Raw genomic sequence first — 19,071 nt, 5'->3', positions numbered from 1 at the left:
TTTTTTATAAAAGGGTTCCCGTTTGAATGCTACATAAGTTTTCAATAAGCTTTCAAACATCATAAAAATACTTTGTAAAAATACCAGGTAACTGTCCAATGTTGACTGATATTTCCAACTGGGATAATTTCAAAAGAAAAAAGATTTTTAGTAACTCATGGAGTCAAACCCCACTTGATTTACGAATCCATACATACTTAACAACTCCATAAATAAAATGTTTATGGTACTGTATTAATGCTACTATATTATACTACATTCTCTCACCTACCCTTTCTAGTACTCAAGTGTAACAACTGATTTTGGCTGGAAGATATTTACATTCACATTTCACTCAGTTCATGTGGAAGTCCAATATGAAATTTTACTTTCATGATCATTTTGGTCTGGTCAAAATAAATTGTTTTCTGAACTATGCCTGTCTTTAGTAAAATTCATCTTACCAAACTCACTGTCCTGAAGTCTAAAGAATTTTTTGACTACTGTATTATCTGACGATACTAACAGCTAATTGAGCAGTATTAGCAATTTCTATAGGCCTGTGCCAAATAAAAGCTTCCTGGTATCAGTGAAGCCATGAGTGTCACCCAACTTTCAGAAATGGTGCTTGTATAAATAATTTCACATGAACAAACAGCATAAAACCATTCACTGATAAGACAGCACAGAAAACTTATCAATCAAAACTGAACTAGTCTTTCTGTCACTAGAACAGTCAGCTTCAAGATGAAGTCTAAATCAGATTTTCGAAAGACAGAAATTCTAGCAGCATCTAGAACTGACCTAAATAACTTCATTGTAAGCAGCATAACACTGCCACCTACTGAGCCAAAGGAAAACGCAGCAAGAAGTCATTTAAAGTGCATGGTGGATGGCAGCACAAAGTTGAACTGGTGTACTTGCTTGAGTCTAATTGTGCTTTTTATTGTTTTGTTGGGTGTTTTTTTTTTCAGTTACAGAGCCTCCTGCTTCATTTTAAAAAACAGCACTATTTCAATACGTTTTCTTTTCAATAATATTCTTTTTCCATATTCAGCATAAAGTTTACATCAGCTTTTGCTGTGGGGCTCACAGTACACTCTGGTGTGGCCATAGTGTAGATCAACCATTTGGATTACCTTGCATGCAGTTTTGACAGTCTCACAACGTTGTGATAACCAAACCTACAGTATTTCATTCTTTACAAATTCAGTTCAGATGTGTGGAAGGGAGGGCCCTACCAAGTGCCAGTTCTACAGGTTTCTCTATTATACCATCCTGCAGAATTCAAGGACATGTTTTTCTGAGACAGGCAACAAACGGCCTGGTGATTACTTTTTAAGCAGTCTGAAAGCCTCTGTTTATGTGCAGTCTTCCACAGCCTAAAGAAACAGTATTTGTTTCAAATAAAGCATGTACGGTTTGTAGAGAAAAGTTTTCTATTGCTTTGTTTTGCTTTTCAAAACTGGAAGACACATCTTGGCTTTGAATAAATGTATAGCAGCTAAATAAAAGCTGCCTCTGCAAGGCTGCAGACAGAAAGCAGCCTAACATAAACTGTAGTTTCATTTCGTGTAATACAGATTATCTCCTTAGGGACGCTTGTGTTCACTGCCAGCTGTCGATGTCCTGCACAATTAAACTTCTAAGGACGTAGAAAACCCATTATGGACGTCTTAAGTTTGCACAGAAGCCAATGAGCGGAGGAGACGTATTTACATTATGGTTACTTGACAGTTTCCTCCCTTAAACAACAACAAAAAAACTCCAAACAAGCAATCAAACAAAAAAGAGTTATTGCAAACATTGTTTATGTTGTTTCACACAAAACTAGATTTTACCTCTTGTTTCCCAGACTCAGGTTGGTCTCTTAGAATGCACTTGAAGTATGTAAAAACTCATCATCAATACACCTGCCAACTGGATCTTTCTTCCCTATAAACTTTAAAAATCAATAGATACCAAATAATGGATTAATTTTAATCAGAAAACAACTACAGTAGGTGCTATTTTCAGACCTGCTGCATTATAGAGTTCACTTTTATGGATGATCCTGCACTTACTGATACATCTCTCATCAGAGTTACTATTTTTGTTGCTCCTTCCCCACTGACATCGCTAATGCTCCCAGTGACGCTGCTTTTGAAGCCATTTCCTTTTCTGCTGATGCTACACATTCTGCTGAGGTAATGTAATTGCTGCGGTCATTTTAATGGCCCTGAACGGCTGCTTGTCTTGCTATCCAAAGTACTTCTATTTTTATTTTCTGATATTATACCCACCCGAGCCCTGAAATAAAAATAAAGAAGCAGTGACTGTCCGCACGCAGGCAAGTACCTCAAGGCTCTGAGTGACAACAAACGACAGGGAGATAAATGATTACAAATGACAGGGAGGAGATTAGACGGTACCGCTGCAGCAGTCACCCCGTGCAGCTGTCTCTGAGCTCCAGACCCTGCCTCAGAGCTGGCACAGTTCCTGCCACCGCTTCCTTCCTCCCGCATGAGAACGGGGAAGCGTTGGGAGGGTGTCACACCACCGACTTCACTCGGCAAAACAACGTGACAGCGGTGTGGAACACGGGCAGGGGCCCTGCTCACCAGGGGAAAAGCGGAAAACCCAACAAAGCCCCGATCCCAAGCGCAGTGGGGCACGGGAATCAGAGGAAAGTGTGGGGGACTCCCCGACCCCACCGCACCTCTGGGGAGCCGCTGCCTGCTCCGCAGGAACCTCGGCAGCACCACCGCTCTCTTCCTTCAGCGTGGGGCCACCTGCCTCCCCCTCGCTCTCCCTTTGCTCTAATACCCCTGACCTCCGCCGTGGGGCAGGCACTTGCCGGCACCGACCCTTGAGCACCGGCTCTCCGGGCCGTGAGGGAGCCGTGAGGGGCGGGGCACAGGGCACCGGCTCGGGGCCGCCCGGGAGGGGCGGCGGTGTGGCAGCGGCTGTCCTCCAGGGGGCGCTGCCGCCCGCCCCGCCTGGAGCCCAACCCCGCCTCTCCCCCTTTCCCCTCCGCCTCCATTTCCCAGAGGGCGGCGGGGAAGCAGGGCAGGAAGTCTCGTGCGCCTGAGTCAGGGGAGGAGCGGGCGCGATGGCGCTGGAGACCCTGTCCCCGGACTGGGAGTTCGACCGCCTCGATGACGGCTCGCAGAGTGAGCGCGGGCGGAGCGCGGCGCGGGAGGGGCCAGCGCCGGGGCTGCGGCGGTAACGCCACGGGGCGGGGGGAGGCGCGGGCTGAGCCCCTCGCAGCCTCTGTCCCCTCTGCACCTCACGTCGCTGTATTCCCGGTGGGAACAGTGGGAGGAAGGAAGGGACGGAGGGAAGGAGAAGAAAGCGGTCGTGGGAGCTGAGCGAGGTCACCCGCCCCAGCTTCCCCTACGGACCCTGCCCGGAGAGGGGAGTCGGGCGCTCATCGCGCCCCTTCCCTCGGCCCTTCCTCCTCCTCCGGTTAGGCCTGCGGGGTGGGCAGTGGCGGTGACCCTTTTTCCTCCCTCCGCTCTCTCTGTAGTTGTCAGGGGTAGTTGAGGGTGGGGGGGTGGTTTTCCCAACCCTTCATCCTTCACTCCCTTAGGGGAATCGCCTCCAGTGCCACCAGCGCGGCAGGGAGCGGGCGGGCAGTCTTCCGTGACTTTCTTTCCTTGCACGAAGCGGGCAGGAGGAACGGATGCTTGCCGTGGGAATGGGGTTTCTTTCCTTCCCGATAGTATCTCCTGGCGCACCGATTTGTGCAGTTGTTTCTTCGGTTTGCTGGAGAAGTCACGTCGGGATGAATTAGTTGTATGCAGCTTCTGTTGGTGAAGGCGTTCTGGTATGGAGTTGGGTGGTCACTTGCGGTTTCACCTTTAAAAAAATTAAGACCTTGAGATGCTAAAGAAATTGACAGTGGGTTTGTGTGCCCGTAAAAATCCACGTTTTTCTCAGCCTGTGGAGGTGACCTACTTTCTAAACGTGGAACGTGCATGGTTGTCACACTGTAAAGCACACTGTAAATTGAATGGAGCCAAATTAATACACCAGGTGTTGCTGTAAGAATATGTCACTCACAGACCAACTGTTTCACGTAGAATGTAGTCCTAAGGGATGATGCTGTTTGTACTGTATTCATTTGATCTGGATTTCAGTGGAAACTGAAACTGGCCTGAGCTGAGGTTTTTGCCGGTTCTCTAGCTGCAGGGTGGCAAATGTAGCTTTTACTCAAAATACCACATTGCCACCAGTTTGGCCATGACAAAGTGCAGTTATGAGAACTTTACATGATATAATATGCTCTGTTAGCACCATCTTGACAGTGAACAAACAGGCTGATCTTCCACTGAGAGCAGCACACAACATTCTCCTAGAGAAAAGCCAAAGAAAAATCCTGTGACTTGAAAACTTGTTTTGTTGTTGCTTACTTTCACTTTATATCATTAAGCTTTAGCAGTTATAATGTTCTCAACTGAGGGCACAAGATATTAAGTCAGTCTCTCTTGTTGCATCTCTGTCCTAGATATTTATGGATAATGTACTTGCAAATCCTTCATGGCAGTCCCTTGAATGTTACTGATTTTATGGCAAGATAAGCTGGCGGATCTGTACTACTGAGTAGATCTCTTGCATTCTTCTAACTGTAATGCTTTCAGTTTATCACCTGAGGAGAAACTAAATCAAACTTTATAAGATTGTGTCTTATGAAGTAGTATGTATGCTGCTCTGAAGACAAAACAACTGCTTTCTGTGATTTCTTCTTCTTTCTCCATGTGAGCCAGTTTGCAGTTTGTTCAGGATTTGTTTTTTCTTGCTGCATCTTAAAAAGCTTCCCTCCATCTCAAAGTCATTTTTTATCAGTTCAACCCTGCCTATCTCTGGCTACCTAATACCTTTCACTCTCTTGTCTCTGAAATAGTGAGAAGCTATTCACACCTCTTATTTTACATATGATCAGTACAAGGTGGTAAATTGATGGCTATCAGTAAATGAGTATTTGGAAATATTTAATACAGCTCAACATAACTTAATATAGCTCAACATAACTATTACTATTGTTCAAAATCCATTTTGCTGCTGGAAAGGTGACTGAGTCTCTAGCAGAGTGCTGCTGTGAGATTTTTGTTTGAGGAATGCTGCCGATTTCATAGGGAATTTCTTTGAACAGCAGTGTCAATTTCATACTCTTGTATGACTTGGAAGCTTTTTTTGTTCTTCCTATAAAGCCTCAATATCTGCCACTTGCTCTGCTCTTAGTTTGTCTTTTGTGCAAAGGGAGGAAAAGGGAGCTGGGCAGGCACAGCCACAGGCTGAGCAGAGAAGAGATTCAGAGCAGCCCTGCAGAGGACTTAGGGGTGTTGGTCAGTGAGAAAATGAACATGAGCCAGCTTCAGTGTGCGCTTGCATCCCAGAAAGCCAAACATATCCTGGGCTGCATCAAAAGGAGCGTGACCAGCAGGTCAAAGGACGTGATCCTGCCCCTGTACTCTGCTCTCGTGAGACCTCACCTGGAGGATTCTGTGCAGTTCTGGTGTCCTTAACATAAAAAGGACATGGAACTGTTGGAACAAGTCCAGAGGAGGGCCACGAGGATGATCAGGGGACTGGAGCACCTCCCATATGAAGACAGGCGGAGAAAGTTGGGGCTGTTCAGCCTGGAGAAGAGAAGGCTGCATGGAGACCTCATAGCAGCCTTCCAGTATCTGAAAGGGGCCTGTAGGGATGCTGGGGAGGGACTGTTCATTAAGGACTGTAGTGACAGGACAAGGGGTAACGGGTTCAAACTTAAACAGGGGAAGTTTAGATTGGATGTAAGAAAGAAATTCTTTCCTGTTAGGGCGGTGAGGCAGTGGAATGGGTTGCCCAGGGAAGTGGTGAATGCTCCATCCCTGATGGTGTTCAAGGCCAGGTTGGACAGAGCCTTGGGTGACATGGTTTAGTGTGAGGTGTCCCTCCTGATGGCAGGGGGTTGGAACTTGATGATCTTAAGGTCCTTTCCAACCCTAATTATTCTATGATTCTATGAATACCTCAGCATATCTCTGTAGTAGGTCTTTGTACTCCGAATTTTCTAGCAGTAAAGTACTGAAGTTGATGTGGTGGCTAGGTAAACTCTGTTCTGCAGGGTTATGCATCCATCAGTGTTCTGCTGGTTTTCTGCAGCAGAGCTTCCAGAAAATGCACTGGAAGGAACCTGAAAGATGAGATGGATTTGATGGAATAGAATAGTATGATGATACAATTCAAGGGCCGCATGTCTGGACTGCATACTGCTGATGGAGAGCTTTTTATTTGCTTTGTTCCTATCTGTTTACAAGGAATTCAGTCTCCTTATTTTGACAGTGCCTGTGCACTGTCTAGGCTGCAGGTACAGGTAGAACCCAATGGCACTAATGCAGAACTTAGTGTAGGAGAGTTTACTGTGCTGCTTGGATAGGCTTTGCCGTCCATATGCCCTGACAGCTGGTGTTTCTGCTGGCTTCATAGTAGTAGCTTAGAATTAGTTCCTGGCTTCACTGCAGTCATTCCGCCTTCCAGGTCTCAGTTTTCCTGTGCATGGTCCTTCTCATCTTTTCCTTATTAATTTGTCCTTATTCATTCTTCCCCTAATGCCCAGTGCAGTGTCTCAGTCAAATATTCTTTGCTCAGAAAATGTCTGATAATTGATTCAGCTGTGCTCTCCCACTGAAGTAGTCACCCAGTACCATTTGCTAGGTTATTGACAATGTGGATGAGTAAGAGGTTAAGCATGCAGAATAGAAGAACATGTTTTCTGAACTTTCTAGAGCAACCTACTTGCTGAAATCAAAAGGAGCTATATGAGAGTAGAATCCTTGTTTGGAAACAGTTCAGTTGTTCAGCTGATTTATGTTCTCTAACTTTTACAGATAATCCTATTTTCAGCAAATGGCAGAAGATTGAGAGCTATTAGATTTGTTACCTAATTATGGGGAAGACACTTTAGTCTTCACGTCAAAAAGGATTGTACTTCCCTACTGAGTGTAGAACCTTGAGTGGTACTCATACACTCTGTAGTTCAAATTATGCAACTAAGTCAGTAACCATATATAATTTGGGGGGGGGGGTTGTATCTTAATGTGTGAAGAAAAAAGGTCAGGATAGAGTGAATGAAACTTTAGTGGACCAATTGTATTTAGACTTCCTTTGCTAATTAATGCCACTGTTCTTGGTGTTTGACCAGCTGAATGTTACCTTTTGAACCTACTTGCCCCTAACATTAACAGGAAAGCTGTGCATTTTAATGTCCAAGCATTAAGCAGACGAGAAGTTCTGATTGAAGATGGTGAATTTGAAAGGTGGAGGAATAATTAAAAGCTATAAACTTCTATGTACTGCCCAGATATCTTACTGAGAGGTACCAGAGAGTGAGTGAAAGGAGAATTGCTACTAATTCTCCTGCTACTCCAGGTGAACTGTTTAGACCCATTGCCTCAAAGTTCTAATATTGTATATGTACTGTTTCAGCCAATGTATTATGGTTTCCACAGATGTTTCTTTGCTCAGCATCTTGATGTGATTGTTAAGGTTTGTTAAGATCTGTTGTGGTTTGTTAAGATTCTAGCTTGAAAGAATGTACATTTAAAAATTTCTGCAAACCACTTTGATGACTGACATTCTTTAAGTAGTATTTGGATTTCTTTCAAACCAACACTAAGTTGTAGGATTGTTTTTAAACAAATAAGAACTTTGTATTAAAGATGTGATGGTGTTAAGGAAGAGTGCTGCAGCAAAATGAGGAATACAGTACTAGAGCTAAATAGCATCAGATTAAATATTTCTAAATAAAATTGAGATTGTAGTTTAGTTAACAGTCTATAAAATTGTACAAATGTTATCAATTCTCAGAAATTCATGCTGAAGTGCAATTGAAGAATTATGGAAAATTTCTTGAGGAATATACATCTCAGCTGAAGAGAATTGAAGATGCTTTGGATGACTCTGTTGGAGATGTTTGGGACTTCAGCCTTGATCCCATTGCATTAAAGGTCTTCATATATTTAATATGCATTGCAACTGTTATTTTCCTACTTTCTCCTTCCCTTCAAAACCTGAGATTTAAAAGGTTCATGTGTTTGTGCTCTTAAAATTTTGACTTTTGTGTTTGAAAAACCTATCCAATACTATTTTAATTATCAAGTAGTTAATAAATTGGCGCATATCGTAAAGGAAGATGGTTTCACATTATTCATTTGCAGTGTTTTGGTTACTAGTTGAAGTTAATTTATAGTTTTTCATGTGTTGGGAAGGCCAAGTCCAGCAAACCTCTTCCTTCTGGGACTAGGCTTCCAGAAGAGCTCAGTAATAGTTGTATAACTGCAGAATGAACTGTGTGTGTACTTGTAGTTGTGTTGTGACTTAATGGCCTTGGCACAGTGTTTTCTGTCTTCCAGAGGTAGCTATTTCCTTGGTCTTAAGTTCTCTGCAAAACATTGGGGTTTTTTTTCTTTTCACTGAATTTGCAGATATCATTTAAAAAACACTTGTTACTGTATGAAACTTGTCTGTTCTGAAGATGTAGTCACAAGCACTCATCTGCCTAAATGGTTTCAATAAACTCTGTGGGGCACCAGAGTGCTGGATGTACATGAACTAGTCAATATCATGGCTGAGTTCAGTACAAAAAGTCAGTGCCTGCATACAGCTATATGCTTTGCATCCTGTATCTTGCATTTGGGATTCTTAATTCATGTTTTGGGTTTCCTGAGCTGTTTTTTTCCTACATACTCCATAATGACCATGCTTTTGCATTCCAAGTTTTATAAGTAAATTGTTGTTAATGTTATATAGTATGTCTAGTTATTTGTCTTTCTGCCTAGAGCAAAAGGAAAGGTATTTCCACGTAAATGTGGAGAAAATTTTCTGCAGCATAGGCTGCCTGTAACCTGCAGTTATTTCTCTCTTATTACTGACTGAGATGAAACTGGGGAAGAAGGGAATACGTACCTAGTTGGATAAATGTAATTTTGGCCAATATTTTCTGAAGTTGTTTGGTTTTGTTTTTTAATTTTAGCTTTTGCCATATGAACAGTCCTCCCTACTAGAGCTCATAAAGACAGAAAACAAGGTAAGAGCTTTATGCTTAAAAGAAAAAATAAGTAAGAATTTTCTAGTTAAAACCAAGCCTTCTAGAAGTGGATTTATAGGTAATCTGTGTGTTTTCCCCCTCCCCCCCTCTTTGAGTCTAGGTTCTAAACAAAGTAATAACTGTGTATGCGGCTCTCTGCTGTGAAATCAAGAAGTTAAAATATGAGGTAAATTCAACTATCTTGTATTACCGTTTGTATGAAAACGTTTGCAGATTGGCAAGCTGATGTATAAATTTATTCTTTAGCAGTAAAGAAACAAGATGTGATGTCTAAATAATTTTTGTAGCATGATTACATATATTGTATTTATTAAAAACAAATTTCTGCTTTTGTTGTTAGGCAGAAACTAAATTTTATAATGGCCTCTTGTTTTATGGAGAAGGAGGTAAGTAGCTCCCTTTAAAGTAAAAGTTTGTAGTTTTGTTATTGCTTCAGATTATATTCAGTTCTACAATAAATATAATTTTATAATATGGATACATGCTTTCTCTGTTTCTTTGACTGATGGATGCTGAGTAACAGACTTTAAGGATATAGGGATGTATGTTAGCGTCTTTTCACTGTCCTGAGTTAGCTTTAGATAACAGTAACATTTATCTGTAAAGTCCTGTTACTTGCAGTGAGTGTTCTTAAATTAAAAGAGATTTTGTGGCAGCCTTATTTACATGAGAAATAAGGAGTGTAGGCTGTTAAGGTTGTATTAAATGCATAATATACAGCTTATATACCGTAGCTCCTATTTTTTCAGAGTATGGCATTGAAAACCAGTTTTTCACATATAAACGCATCCTAAACTAACTTATTTCATACTGGGACTAGAGTTTTACATTGGTTGTAGTAAAACAGTAATTCTTTAATCTGATTGTAATAAAACAATGAGACCATTGAGAAGTAACTTGGACTATGTAATTACAGTTGTTCCACGAGAAGTTGTAGTGTGTTGATATCATCTGCTTTTCAAGTGCAGGTAATAGCACTCATATTACTGTTCAAACCAAGACATAATAGAATACTGACTATAAGTCAATTCAATTGACAAATCATGAGATCCTACTTTAGGTGAAAGCTGCTTTTTGTCTTGGAGTTAAACTGCTAACTCATCCAAAGGCTTGGTCTTAAGCGTCCACCTTAAAGGATGCTAGTCTGGGAATAAGTGCAGGTCTTGGTCCTGAGCACTGAATATACTGAGTTGTTTTAAAGACGTATCGCCTAACTTTGTTTTGTGTTTCAGGAACTTCTCATAGTAGTCTTATGAAATGGCTTTTTAAAAGCTTTTCAAGAGCTTTGACTGTGATAGAAGTGTTGGGGAATGTGAAATTGTTGAGCTAGGGACTATTTATCGATGTTTTAAGTGCTATATGACCTGGTTCAGTTAAGGAATGTGAAGAAGTGTGGGTTTTGTTGGTTTGTTGTTTTATTTATTTTTTTTTTGTTATTACATTCTTACTTATCAGGCAAAGTTTTAAATATCTTAAAGTATGATTTTTGGCAGCATATCACTAGGGATTCACTGAGAACTTTTCCATGTTCCTAGCATGAAAAAAGTCAGACTGTTACAGATTAACATATGCAGCACCAGTTTGTTCCTGGTGGGTGTTCTGCAGGGAATGCTTGGGAATGGCAGGAACTGAGAGGTCAGCCTTCTGTGAGTTAGGCAGGGATGCTGAAATTAGATTCTCCACTTCCATATCCCTACTTGTAGCATCTGCTTTGATAACAGCAAGCCTGCTTACTTAAAACAGCTGGCAAAGCTAGTGGCTCAGTAATGGCTGGAATTTAAACAAATACTACTCTGGCCTTTTTCTTCTGTATAAAGAAACATTTGTTTTTTTCATCTTGTCCATGGAGTGACTAGGACTAATCCAGGAACTTTGAAAAGTTAGTCGGATAGTAAATAATTACTAGTGGATGTTCATCATAATATAAATACCTACTGCTTTCATACAAACTTTTTAAAATGGAATCTTTCATATGAAGTTAGCTATGCCTTTTAAAAAATTGTTTCTTATTCTTTATTTTCTTTCAGGTGTGATGGAGACTTTTTTTTCCTGCTTTGTATCTAATTTACAAACTGTAATTTTTAATGAGAAAGAAACTTCAAAAAGCCCAGCCTAGGAGAGCAAAATTAAAAGTTTTTAAGGTTTCATCAGTATGCTTACAATAGTACGCTCCACTTGTATGACAGACAAATGGCTTGGAGAGAAAGCTTCAATGTTAATTTAACAGATATGTTATAGGCTTTTGAAAGCGGTGACAAATGTTTGTCTTTTAAGCCACAGATTCCAGCATGGTGGAGGGAGATTGCCAAATACAGATGGGAAGATTTGTTTCTTTCTTGCAGGTAGAGTATGCCTTTATTTACTTATTTATTTATTTATTTAATGATTTTTTTTTTTTTTTTGGACAGCAATTATAATTTCATTTTTGCTTGCAAAGTGGATTTAACAGTCTGCAGTATCCTGCTTGCATCTTGCTGAAAGGCATTGCAGTCATTTGATACGTTACTATGTTTTGCCTGAATTTAGGTTGTTTCCTTTGATAATAAAGATGCCTATTTTTTGTGGTTTTAATTAGGAAGTTTTAGTTTTCATTGGACATTGGGAATGGATTAATTGTTTATGCGTCATTTTGTTTAGATGATAGAAGAAAGCAAAACTAAAATATGTACCTGGAAAGTTGCTTATACCTGACTCAAACCGTCAGAGAAGAGCATTCGTTTGTTACACAGTTTGGTTGTTATCAGGGTTCTTTGCATGAAAACAGGATCTGTGTTTCTTATGAGGATTTCCTGTGCTCTTGGATTTCAGTCTATTATGGTTTTATTTTTTTTGCCTTAGTATAGCTTAAATGACTGTTCCCAAAAGTGTTTGTTTTTATGCAATATTGCTCATAATGAAATATCTGCATTGAAGTAGAGAATATATAGAAAGCTTCCAGAATGTTTAAACAAATTCTAGTCTAACAAAGGTTAAAATTCATGTTCTTGCTGTATAGTGGCATGGCAATAGTCATTTACTGAGTCATAACAGGCTGAATGCTATAGGAAGTTGGTTCTCAACCTCTTTTTCCATGTCCAAGTGCAGTTAGTTGTTAGGGTATCTTGGAAGTTTGTTTCCCATTTCCCAAGCTTTTTGTCCCATCAACTTTATCATTTTCATATTTCATCCTTTATTTCTTTCTGAGCAGATGTTTGAGACTTTTTAGTGATTCTGAAATGAGGCTACTGTACAGTTGCGTTTTTTTCCAGACTTCTCCCCCCCACACTCCCATGCCAGGATGCTTTGTTCAGGTAGAAGTTGAGAACAGAGTGACTGGCTCTCTGGTTAGCTCTCTGCATTGCAAACCCGCTCTGCAGAACAAGTTTATGCTTATTTATAGGGCAAATGCTGATGTGTATAGGGTAAGCATTATGGAAAAATATAGCAGTTTTTCTTGTGAGCCTACTTTGTATATATGCTACGATGGCTCGCTGATTGTTGAGCAACTTTGGAAAGAAGGGAGATGCAGGGTGTTGCCCCAAAGGGAGAGTTACTCAGCTAACAGTGTGTACTTTCCCCTTACTGAATTTGTTCTTTTTCAGCTGTTGTGTTCCACTGAATCCACTCAGTACTAGTGTATATCCACAGAATTGAAAATGCTGTTCTGATCAGTGTTATAAGCATACCCCCAAGGGCAGTGTGAAAATACTAATTAAGGTGATAAGAGGAGGTGAAATGTTGCTTTTGTAGAGCTAATGTCCACTCATTGATTTATTGACTCTTCTTAGTTCAAGGTTTCTTGATTAACTAAATATAATAGCCTCAAATTTGTTATCCCAGTACTTTTTAATTATCCAAATATTACTGTGAAACACTAGTTAAGTACTCTCGATCCTGCAGGAAACAGTGTATTTGAAGAACTATGACAAAATTATGATCTTCTTCTATTATAAGAATCATAGAATCATAGAATGATTAGGGTTGGAAAGGATCTTAAGATATCTATTATGTAGCTGCCAATATGCATGTGCTGTTAAATTGGACTATTTTCTGGAAGTTTTAAAACGGCAACTGGTGCCCCTTGCCCAGGAAACATCATCTCAGTGTCTGTTAATCCATTCTTCTGGAATCTCTTCTCTTGTTTAAGCTGCTTTTTTAGAGCAATAAAAGTTTAAGAAGTAATGACACTTATGTTTTGTGAAAACTGGTGACTAATAGAAGGCAGAAGCCCAAATAAAATCTATTTTTGATGGAGAGGAAGACAGAATTCAGCTGTTAGCCAGTCTTCTGGCAGGAACACAGCCTGACTGATTAGCCAGTGTGGGCTGTCTGCTATGAAGCCATCTGTGTGCTGACTGGGTAGACTCATCATGTACTGACTTTTTCCTGATATTACAGGTTGCTTTAATGAGACCTTTAGAAATATTTATAAATACCTTTATAAAAATATTATAGTAGTTAAAGGAAAACTCAGATTTGTTTATCCTGTTGTTTAGGGAACATTGACTTGTTTGGGGTGTTTTTTTGAGAACAGTGTTCTGTGGCTTATCACTCTTAGAGTAGGTACAGGCTTCTTTATTAATTTCTGATTTGGATTTGTCTGTCACCAGCTGCTGAAGCCTGACTCTTGAATATAGTGGGGAAAAAGCACTGCCTTTGCTATTGGGTTTATTATTTCTGAAAACACTTGGGCACTGTTAAGTTGCTTCTTACTGTCCCTGATAAATTGAACCAGGAATATAAATAGTCCAAGATGTACTGGAAGCTTGTGTTTGGTAGCTTATTACCTTAGCCCCAGATCCTTTTTTGGAGTTGTTAGCAGGATGTTTTCCATCCTGCTATAGGTCTGTCCACTGACTTGGATTAGGGATGTAGTTGGACCTTGGGCTGCAAGTCAGTGGTTCATCTTCAGTGTTTTGGATGCAATGACAGTGTGTGTATGAACCGAGTGTATACATACAGATGCATTTTATTTTCTTGTATTTCAGGAGCTGTCCTGCTTTGTTACCCGATGTTATGAAGTGGTGGTGAATGTAGTGCATCAGTTGGCTGTTCTCTATACAAGCAACAAGTAATTATTCCCTAAAATGCTACATTATTCTTGTGTAGATAAAAGAATGTATAAAATATGAATGTTTTGTTTAAGGTGTGGTCATTTTTGGAATATTGTCATCTACAGATGTGAAGAGTGCTTTGCTGTGCAAGTTTGGGCTTCATAAGCCATTACAGAAGTGAATTTGTTTTATTTTCAGAAAAGTGCTTTTATATTATCATGGAATTAACTAGGTTGGGGAAGACCTTTAAAATCATCAAGACCAACTGTTACCCCAGGACTGCAAAGTCTGCTACTAAACCATGTCACTGAGGGCCTCATCTACATGGTTTTTGAACACTTCCAAGGGACAGTGATTCCAGCACTTCCCTGGGCAGACTGTTCCAATGCCTGATCAGCCTCTTGGTGAAAAAAAAAAAAAAACAGAGATAGAAGATATTTTCTGATTAGGAGGTATTATCTCTCTTTCATCTTTGCTGTGTTTGAGAGATTCCTTCCACTGACTAGTACAGTGGATACAAGTAGCTTCAGAAGGTAAAAAAATCAGATCACTTCCACAGTCTGTTTTAAATGCATAAATCTTGGTATATAATCCTGACAGAGCAACCATGATTTTAACACTTGAATTTGAGCTTAGTAAGGGCTGTTGGGTTTAGCTCCTGTGAAAACTGGAGAATATAAATGCAGGGCTCTTGGTTCCTCCCTGTGCCTGCCAGATAGGATAGCATTTTTCTTAGTTTTGTTGTCTTCTTGTTATATACTACAGCACAAGGTAGATTTTCTGCTGGATGTGTACCTTGGGCATGTCTTGATTAAATATGTGAAGGGATTTTATACTTTTGGGTTGCAAAGCTATATGTATCAAGGCAAACTACTGTCAATATAACTGAACTGGGAATAGCTGATATACATGTGCACTGAATGCACTCAGTGGTTTGAACTAGTCACATGTTGTACATTTAAAAATGTGATATTTGATCATAGTACACAGATTTCACAGAGCATGTCATTTTAATCAGATTTAATCCTAGGTTCTTCGTTTTCTGAAGTTATTATGTTAATGAAGAAAAATGTACCCTAAGAAACAAAGAACACACTGTGACACAGAGTTGATAAATATGCTCTGTTCTGAGGATTAAAAAGGCATTAAAATATTTATTTTATTTGCAGGAATGCACCAAAAATTATAGAGACATCTGGAGTTCATTTTCAGGTGGGAATGATTTGATAGAACACTTTTGCTTATGTCAGTATATGTATATCTTGATCCTTAATGTTGTGAAAAGCAGCAAGAAAGTGAGTTTCAAGTACAACTTTCAATCTGAAATCACCTTTAAAGGTTTTATTTTGGTAATCAGCTTTTTCTGGCCTTTATGTGGAAGGGCCTGGCATCTCCATGTTTGTCTTATTCTAGTTTACTTAGGGGAAAAGTGTTTGCCTGCTTCCTAAATGTGTGTGTTTTAAAAGTCCTACCTTCAATGTCAAAATAGATCAGTGAGCTTTAGTTTGTGTGCAGACACCACTTTGTTCCTTGTGTCACTACAAGCAATACTAAATCTTTAAGCTACTGAACCAAGAAATCTTAGATTTACCTCTGTAGCTGATGTCTTGTTGGCTGATAATTTATTGAATTTGCATAAATGCATTAAACTTCTCAATAACTACAGTATTTTCCTTTTTTTTTTTTTTTGTTTTAAACCAGGCAATGTATGAGCACCTGGGGGAATTGCTCACAGTCTTAATCACTCTGGATGAAATAATTGACAATCATGCCACTCTGAAAGATCACTGGACCATGTATAAGAGGTATGTTTCTGAAGATGTGAAAAATACTCCCACAGCATAAAAGATAAAAGCATGTGTGTGAGTCTTTGTTCCAAGAAAGTCAGTGTGAGAACATGGATATTCATAACTCTGAAGTTTTTCCAGAAATCTTAGTGAAGAGTGGGCCTAAGCTCCCTCTGTGTCCTACAGCACCAGTAAGTTTTTAAAGTGCTAAATGTTATATTTGCAATACAAGGTAGGCATGTTGACAAAGTAATAGCTGGTGGGATTTAAAATTATTCTGTAAGAAACCTAATTTCCTACAGATCTGATCTAAGACTGTTCTTGCCCATACTGATCATGGGGATGAGTGTACAGATTCAAGTAAGAACAGTATCTTAAGTAACAGCTGAAGAGTCAACAGTTACAAAGGTTGCTAAATTAGGGGGATAACCACTGTTTTATTGAAAGCCTAAATAAATGGGAGTTATTCAAATGCTTATGGCTTATACAGACTGAGTGGGTTTTGTTTTCTGTTTTAATTTTGGAGTTGCTTCTAGGCACAAATGTGGGCAATTAAAATCTATTATCAAAACAGTACAGGATATGATAAAACTGTTAGCATGTTCTAATTGTATGTACGTGTTCCACACCTACTCCTTGCAGGCTGCTAAAATCTGTCCATCACAACCCTTCTAAGTTTGGGATTCAAGAAGATAAACTGAAGCCTTTTGAAAAGCTGCTGTTAAAACTGGAATGCCAGTTACTTGATGGAATGATATTTCAGGTACTGAAATCAATATTCCCCAACATATTAGTGAAACGTTATTACCTTAAAGTGACAGTCTGTTTAGAATGGCTTGTTTGTTTTTATTTTGTTTTGTTCTGGATATAATGACGTGTGAATTTGGCTCTTGCATCTGTGCATGGGGATAAAAAGCCTGTATTGTAAGACATTTCATTGCTTCTCTTATGTGCTAGAACTGTGCCAGGCTTTGAATGGTAGCAGTTAATGCTTACTCTTTTTACAGAATTAAAGAGATGAAGACAGCTTGGTATTAGGACTGTATATTATCAGGGAGTTTGTTTTTCACCAGAAATTTTGATAGTGGGCAAGCTTAAATAGCATAGGTCCACTTTATTTTAGTTGCAAGTTAAAATCTCCTCACCTATCTGCAAAATATGTGAAGTGTGACCTCTTATTAAATATTTTCTCTATTTCCTAGCATGAAAGACAGGTAGCTGCCATCAGGTACCACTTCAGTGGGTTATACCTCTGAAACATGCAACTGTATGAGTAGATGAGAAGGTTTATGTTTTTTCAATACAATCAACTTAAATGTGTTCATACAGGAAGCCATGGTTTTTTTAGGGAAGTCTGTATTTGAGTTACTGAAATTGGAATTTGTGGTAGAGTGGGCAGAGAATAGTGTTGCTGCATCTGGTCACAGAAGTCAGTTGAATAGGACTGTTGCTCAGTTCTTACTTTATTTAAATCTTAAATGGCATAGGGAAGAAGGCTTTTTTTTTTTTTTTTCTGTAAAAGCCCCCCAAAGGGAAATTGTAGATAAATAAACACAATTTAGTTTATTCTTTCAAAGGACATTTCTACCAGCTATCCATTTTTCGTCTTATATTTCTCTATTGTTGCACTGGGACAAAGACTTCATTACATGTTTGAGACATGGGTAGGATTTATCTAGTATGCATTCAGAAAGTCTCCCTTCCTGTCCTGCAAATGCCCCTTCCTAACAAAAATACAGGAAAAAATATTCTTAAATACAACTCCATTGAAGACTTTTCTAATACCTTTAGAAAATCTGAAGTGTGTGTCTCTTCTTTGACTGCTGTGTGGGTTTGGTAACTTTTTTAAAACTGTTACCAGTGGTGTGGGGTTTTATGCAACAGCTTCATGCACCACATACTACAGGCAACCTGCATGATGATCTTGTTTAGTTAATGGATAGTTAGTAACACACTATAATAACGCAAATACTCATCCAGTTTCTTATCACAAGCACATCAAGTGATTTCCTTAAAAATGGCCTATAATGGAAGTATGAAGTAAATAAAGATGCTTTTTGAATGTTAAATACAAGGGAGGTTTTTGATGTTTTCTGTTACTGTACTAAATTTAAGCATAGTTAAAAATCTGTATGTCGTGAAGTTTCAGACTAACTTCAGTTTAATCTTAAATCGCTTTGCTATGGCAATATATTTCTCTTGCAAAATCAATGTTCTTTTAAGGTCTGAAATTCATGGCATTACATAACACTTTTCTTTTTTCCTCCCCCTCCTTTTTTGCTTAGGCCTGCATAGAGCAACCATTTGATTCTCTAAATGGTGGAGTGTCGGTGTCAAAGAACAGCACGTTTGCTGAAGAATTTGCTCACACTCTTCGCACAGCTTTTGCAAATGTTGAAACCAAACTTGGTAATGCAAGCTCATGCTTCTCCTGCCACCCTCACTGTTTCTAGAATTATTTGTATTGTTTGTCTGGGAGACTTGAAAAAACAGTGTAATTTTTGCAGGTGAACCTTCAGAAATTGACCAGAGAGATAAATACGTGGGCATCTGTGGCCTCTTTGTACTGCATTTTCAGATTTTTCGGACCATAGACAAGAAATTTTACAAGTCATTGTTGGATGTCTGTAAAAAGGTGAACACCTTATTCTTTTGTCAATAATTAAGGGGGAGGAGGAATTTTCAGTAATGAGGTAGATAATTTTCTTAGTTGCATAGCGCAGACTTTGGAAAAGAAAGAATACACAGTTTGCCAAAAAAAAGTCAGAAAGCAGAATTAAGATATTTTTTTTTTCTACTTTTTCTAATTCCCCCTCCTTTCATTTTCCTTTAAAGATGGTCTAAAACCTGTGCACGCACTTAGCAGCAAGGTAAAATAACTTGAAATTAATGCTTCTTCTGGAGATTAATGTGACACTGAGGACAAAAAATTGTTGTGACTGTTGTGGACTGAATAAATGTTGTGGGGTTTGACCTTGGCTATAAACATGTATTTTGAAAGACCTCTAAGACCAAAGGATATTTGATCTTTTTCATATCATGTGGCATTAAGGAATTATTAAATTCTCTAATACTGTTTGGAATCACTGAGAGTGGTGGTAACTTCACCTGTAGTGCCCTTAGTGGACTTCTAGGGGAGAAACATTTGTAACATTAATGCAATACTTTGTAGAAACAGGGTGTGCAGAAATAAACTGTG

The 19,071-nt window shown here is 39.3% G+C and overlaps 1 protein-coding gene across 3 annotated transcripts in view; it reads left to right on the top strand.

Moving 5' to 3' along the window:
- The first annotated feature begins 2,980 nt into the window (after window positions 1-2,980).
- The window catches only part of WASHC4 (WASH complex subunit 4), a 38,273-nt gene continuing 22,182 nt past the window's right edge, over window positions 2,981-19,071 (top strand). For 2 of the 3 annotated variants that reach the window (XM_061371853.1, XM_061371852.1), the window contains exons 1-12: window positions 2,981-3,131; window positions 7,813-7,952; window positions 8,978-9,031; window positions 9,153-9,218; window positions 9,393-9,438; window positions 11,327-11,394; window positions 14,020-14,102; window positions 15,255-15,297; window positions 15,787-15,890; window positions 16,515-16,635; window positions 18,158-18,281; window positions 18,380-18,507. In XM_061371853.1, the coding sequence (XP_061227837.1) occupies window positions 3,071-3,131; window positions 7,813-7,952; window positions 8,978-9,031; window positions 9,153-9,218; window positions 9,393-9,438; window positions 11,327-11,394; window positions 14,020-14,102; window positions 15,255-15,297; window positions 15,787-15,890; window positions 16,515-16,635; window positions 18,158-18,281; window positions 18,380-18,507 (1,038 nt within the window). In that variant the 5' untranslated portion in view covers window positions 2,981-3,070. Of the gene's footprint in view, window positions 3,132-7,812; window positions 7,953-8,975; window positions 9,032-9,152; window positions 9,219-9,392; window positions 9,439-11,326; window positions 11,395-14,019; window positions 14,103-15,254; window positions 15,298-15,786; window positions 15,891-16,514; window positions 16,636-18,157; window positions 18,282-18,379; window positions 18,508-19,071 lie in introns of those variants that run through there. The other variant, XM_061371854.1, reaches the window with a different exon arrangement.

This window comes from Neopsephotus bourkii, unplaced genomic scaffold (genome assembly GCF_033783945.1).
Source record: "Neopsephotus bourkii isolate Nb327-2 ecotype Australia unplaced genomic scaffold, CSIRO-AGI_Nbou_v1 NB_1589, whole genome shotgun sequence".
NCBI lineage: Eukaryota > Metazoa > Chordata > Aves > Psittaciformes > Psittacidae > Neopsephotus > Neopsephotus bourkii.
This window is presented reverse-complemented; position numbering and strand designations above follow the sequence as displayed.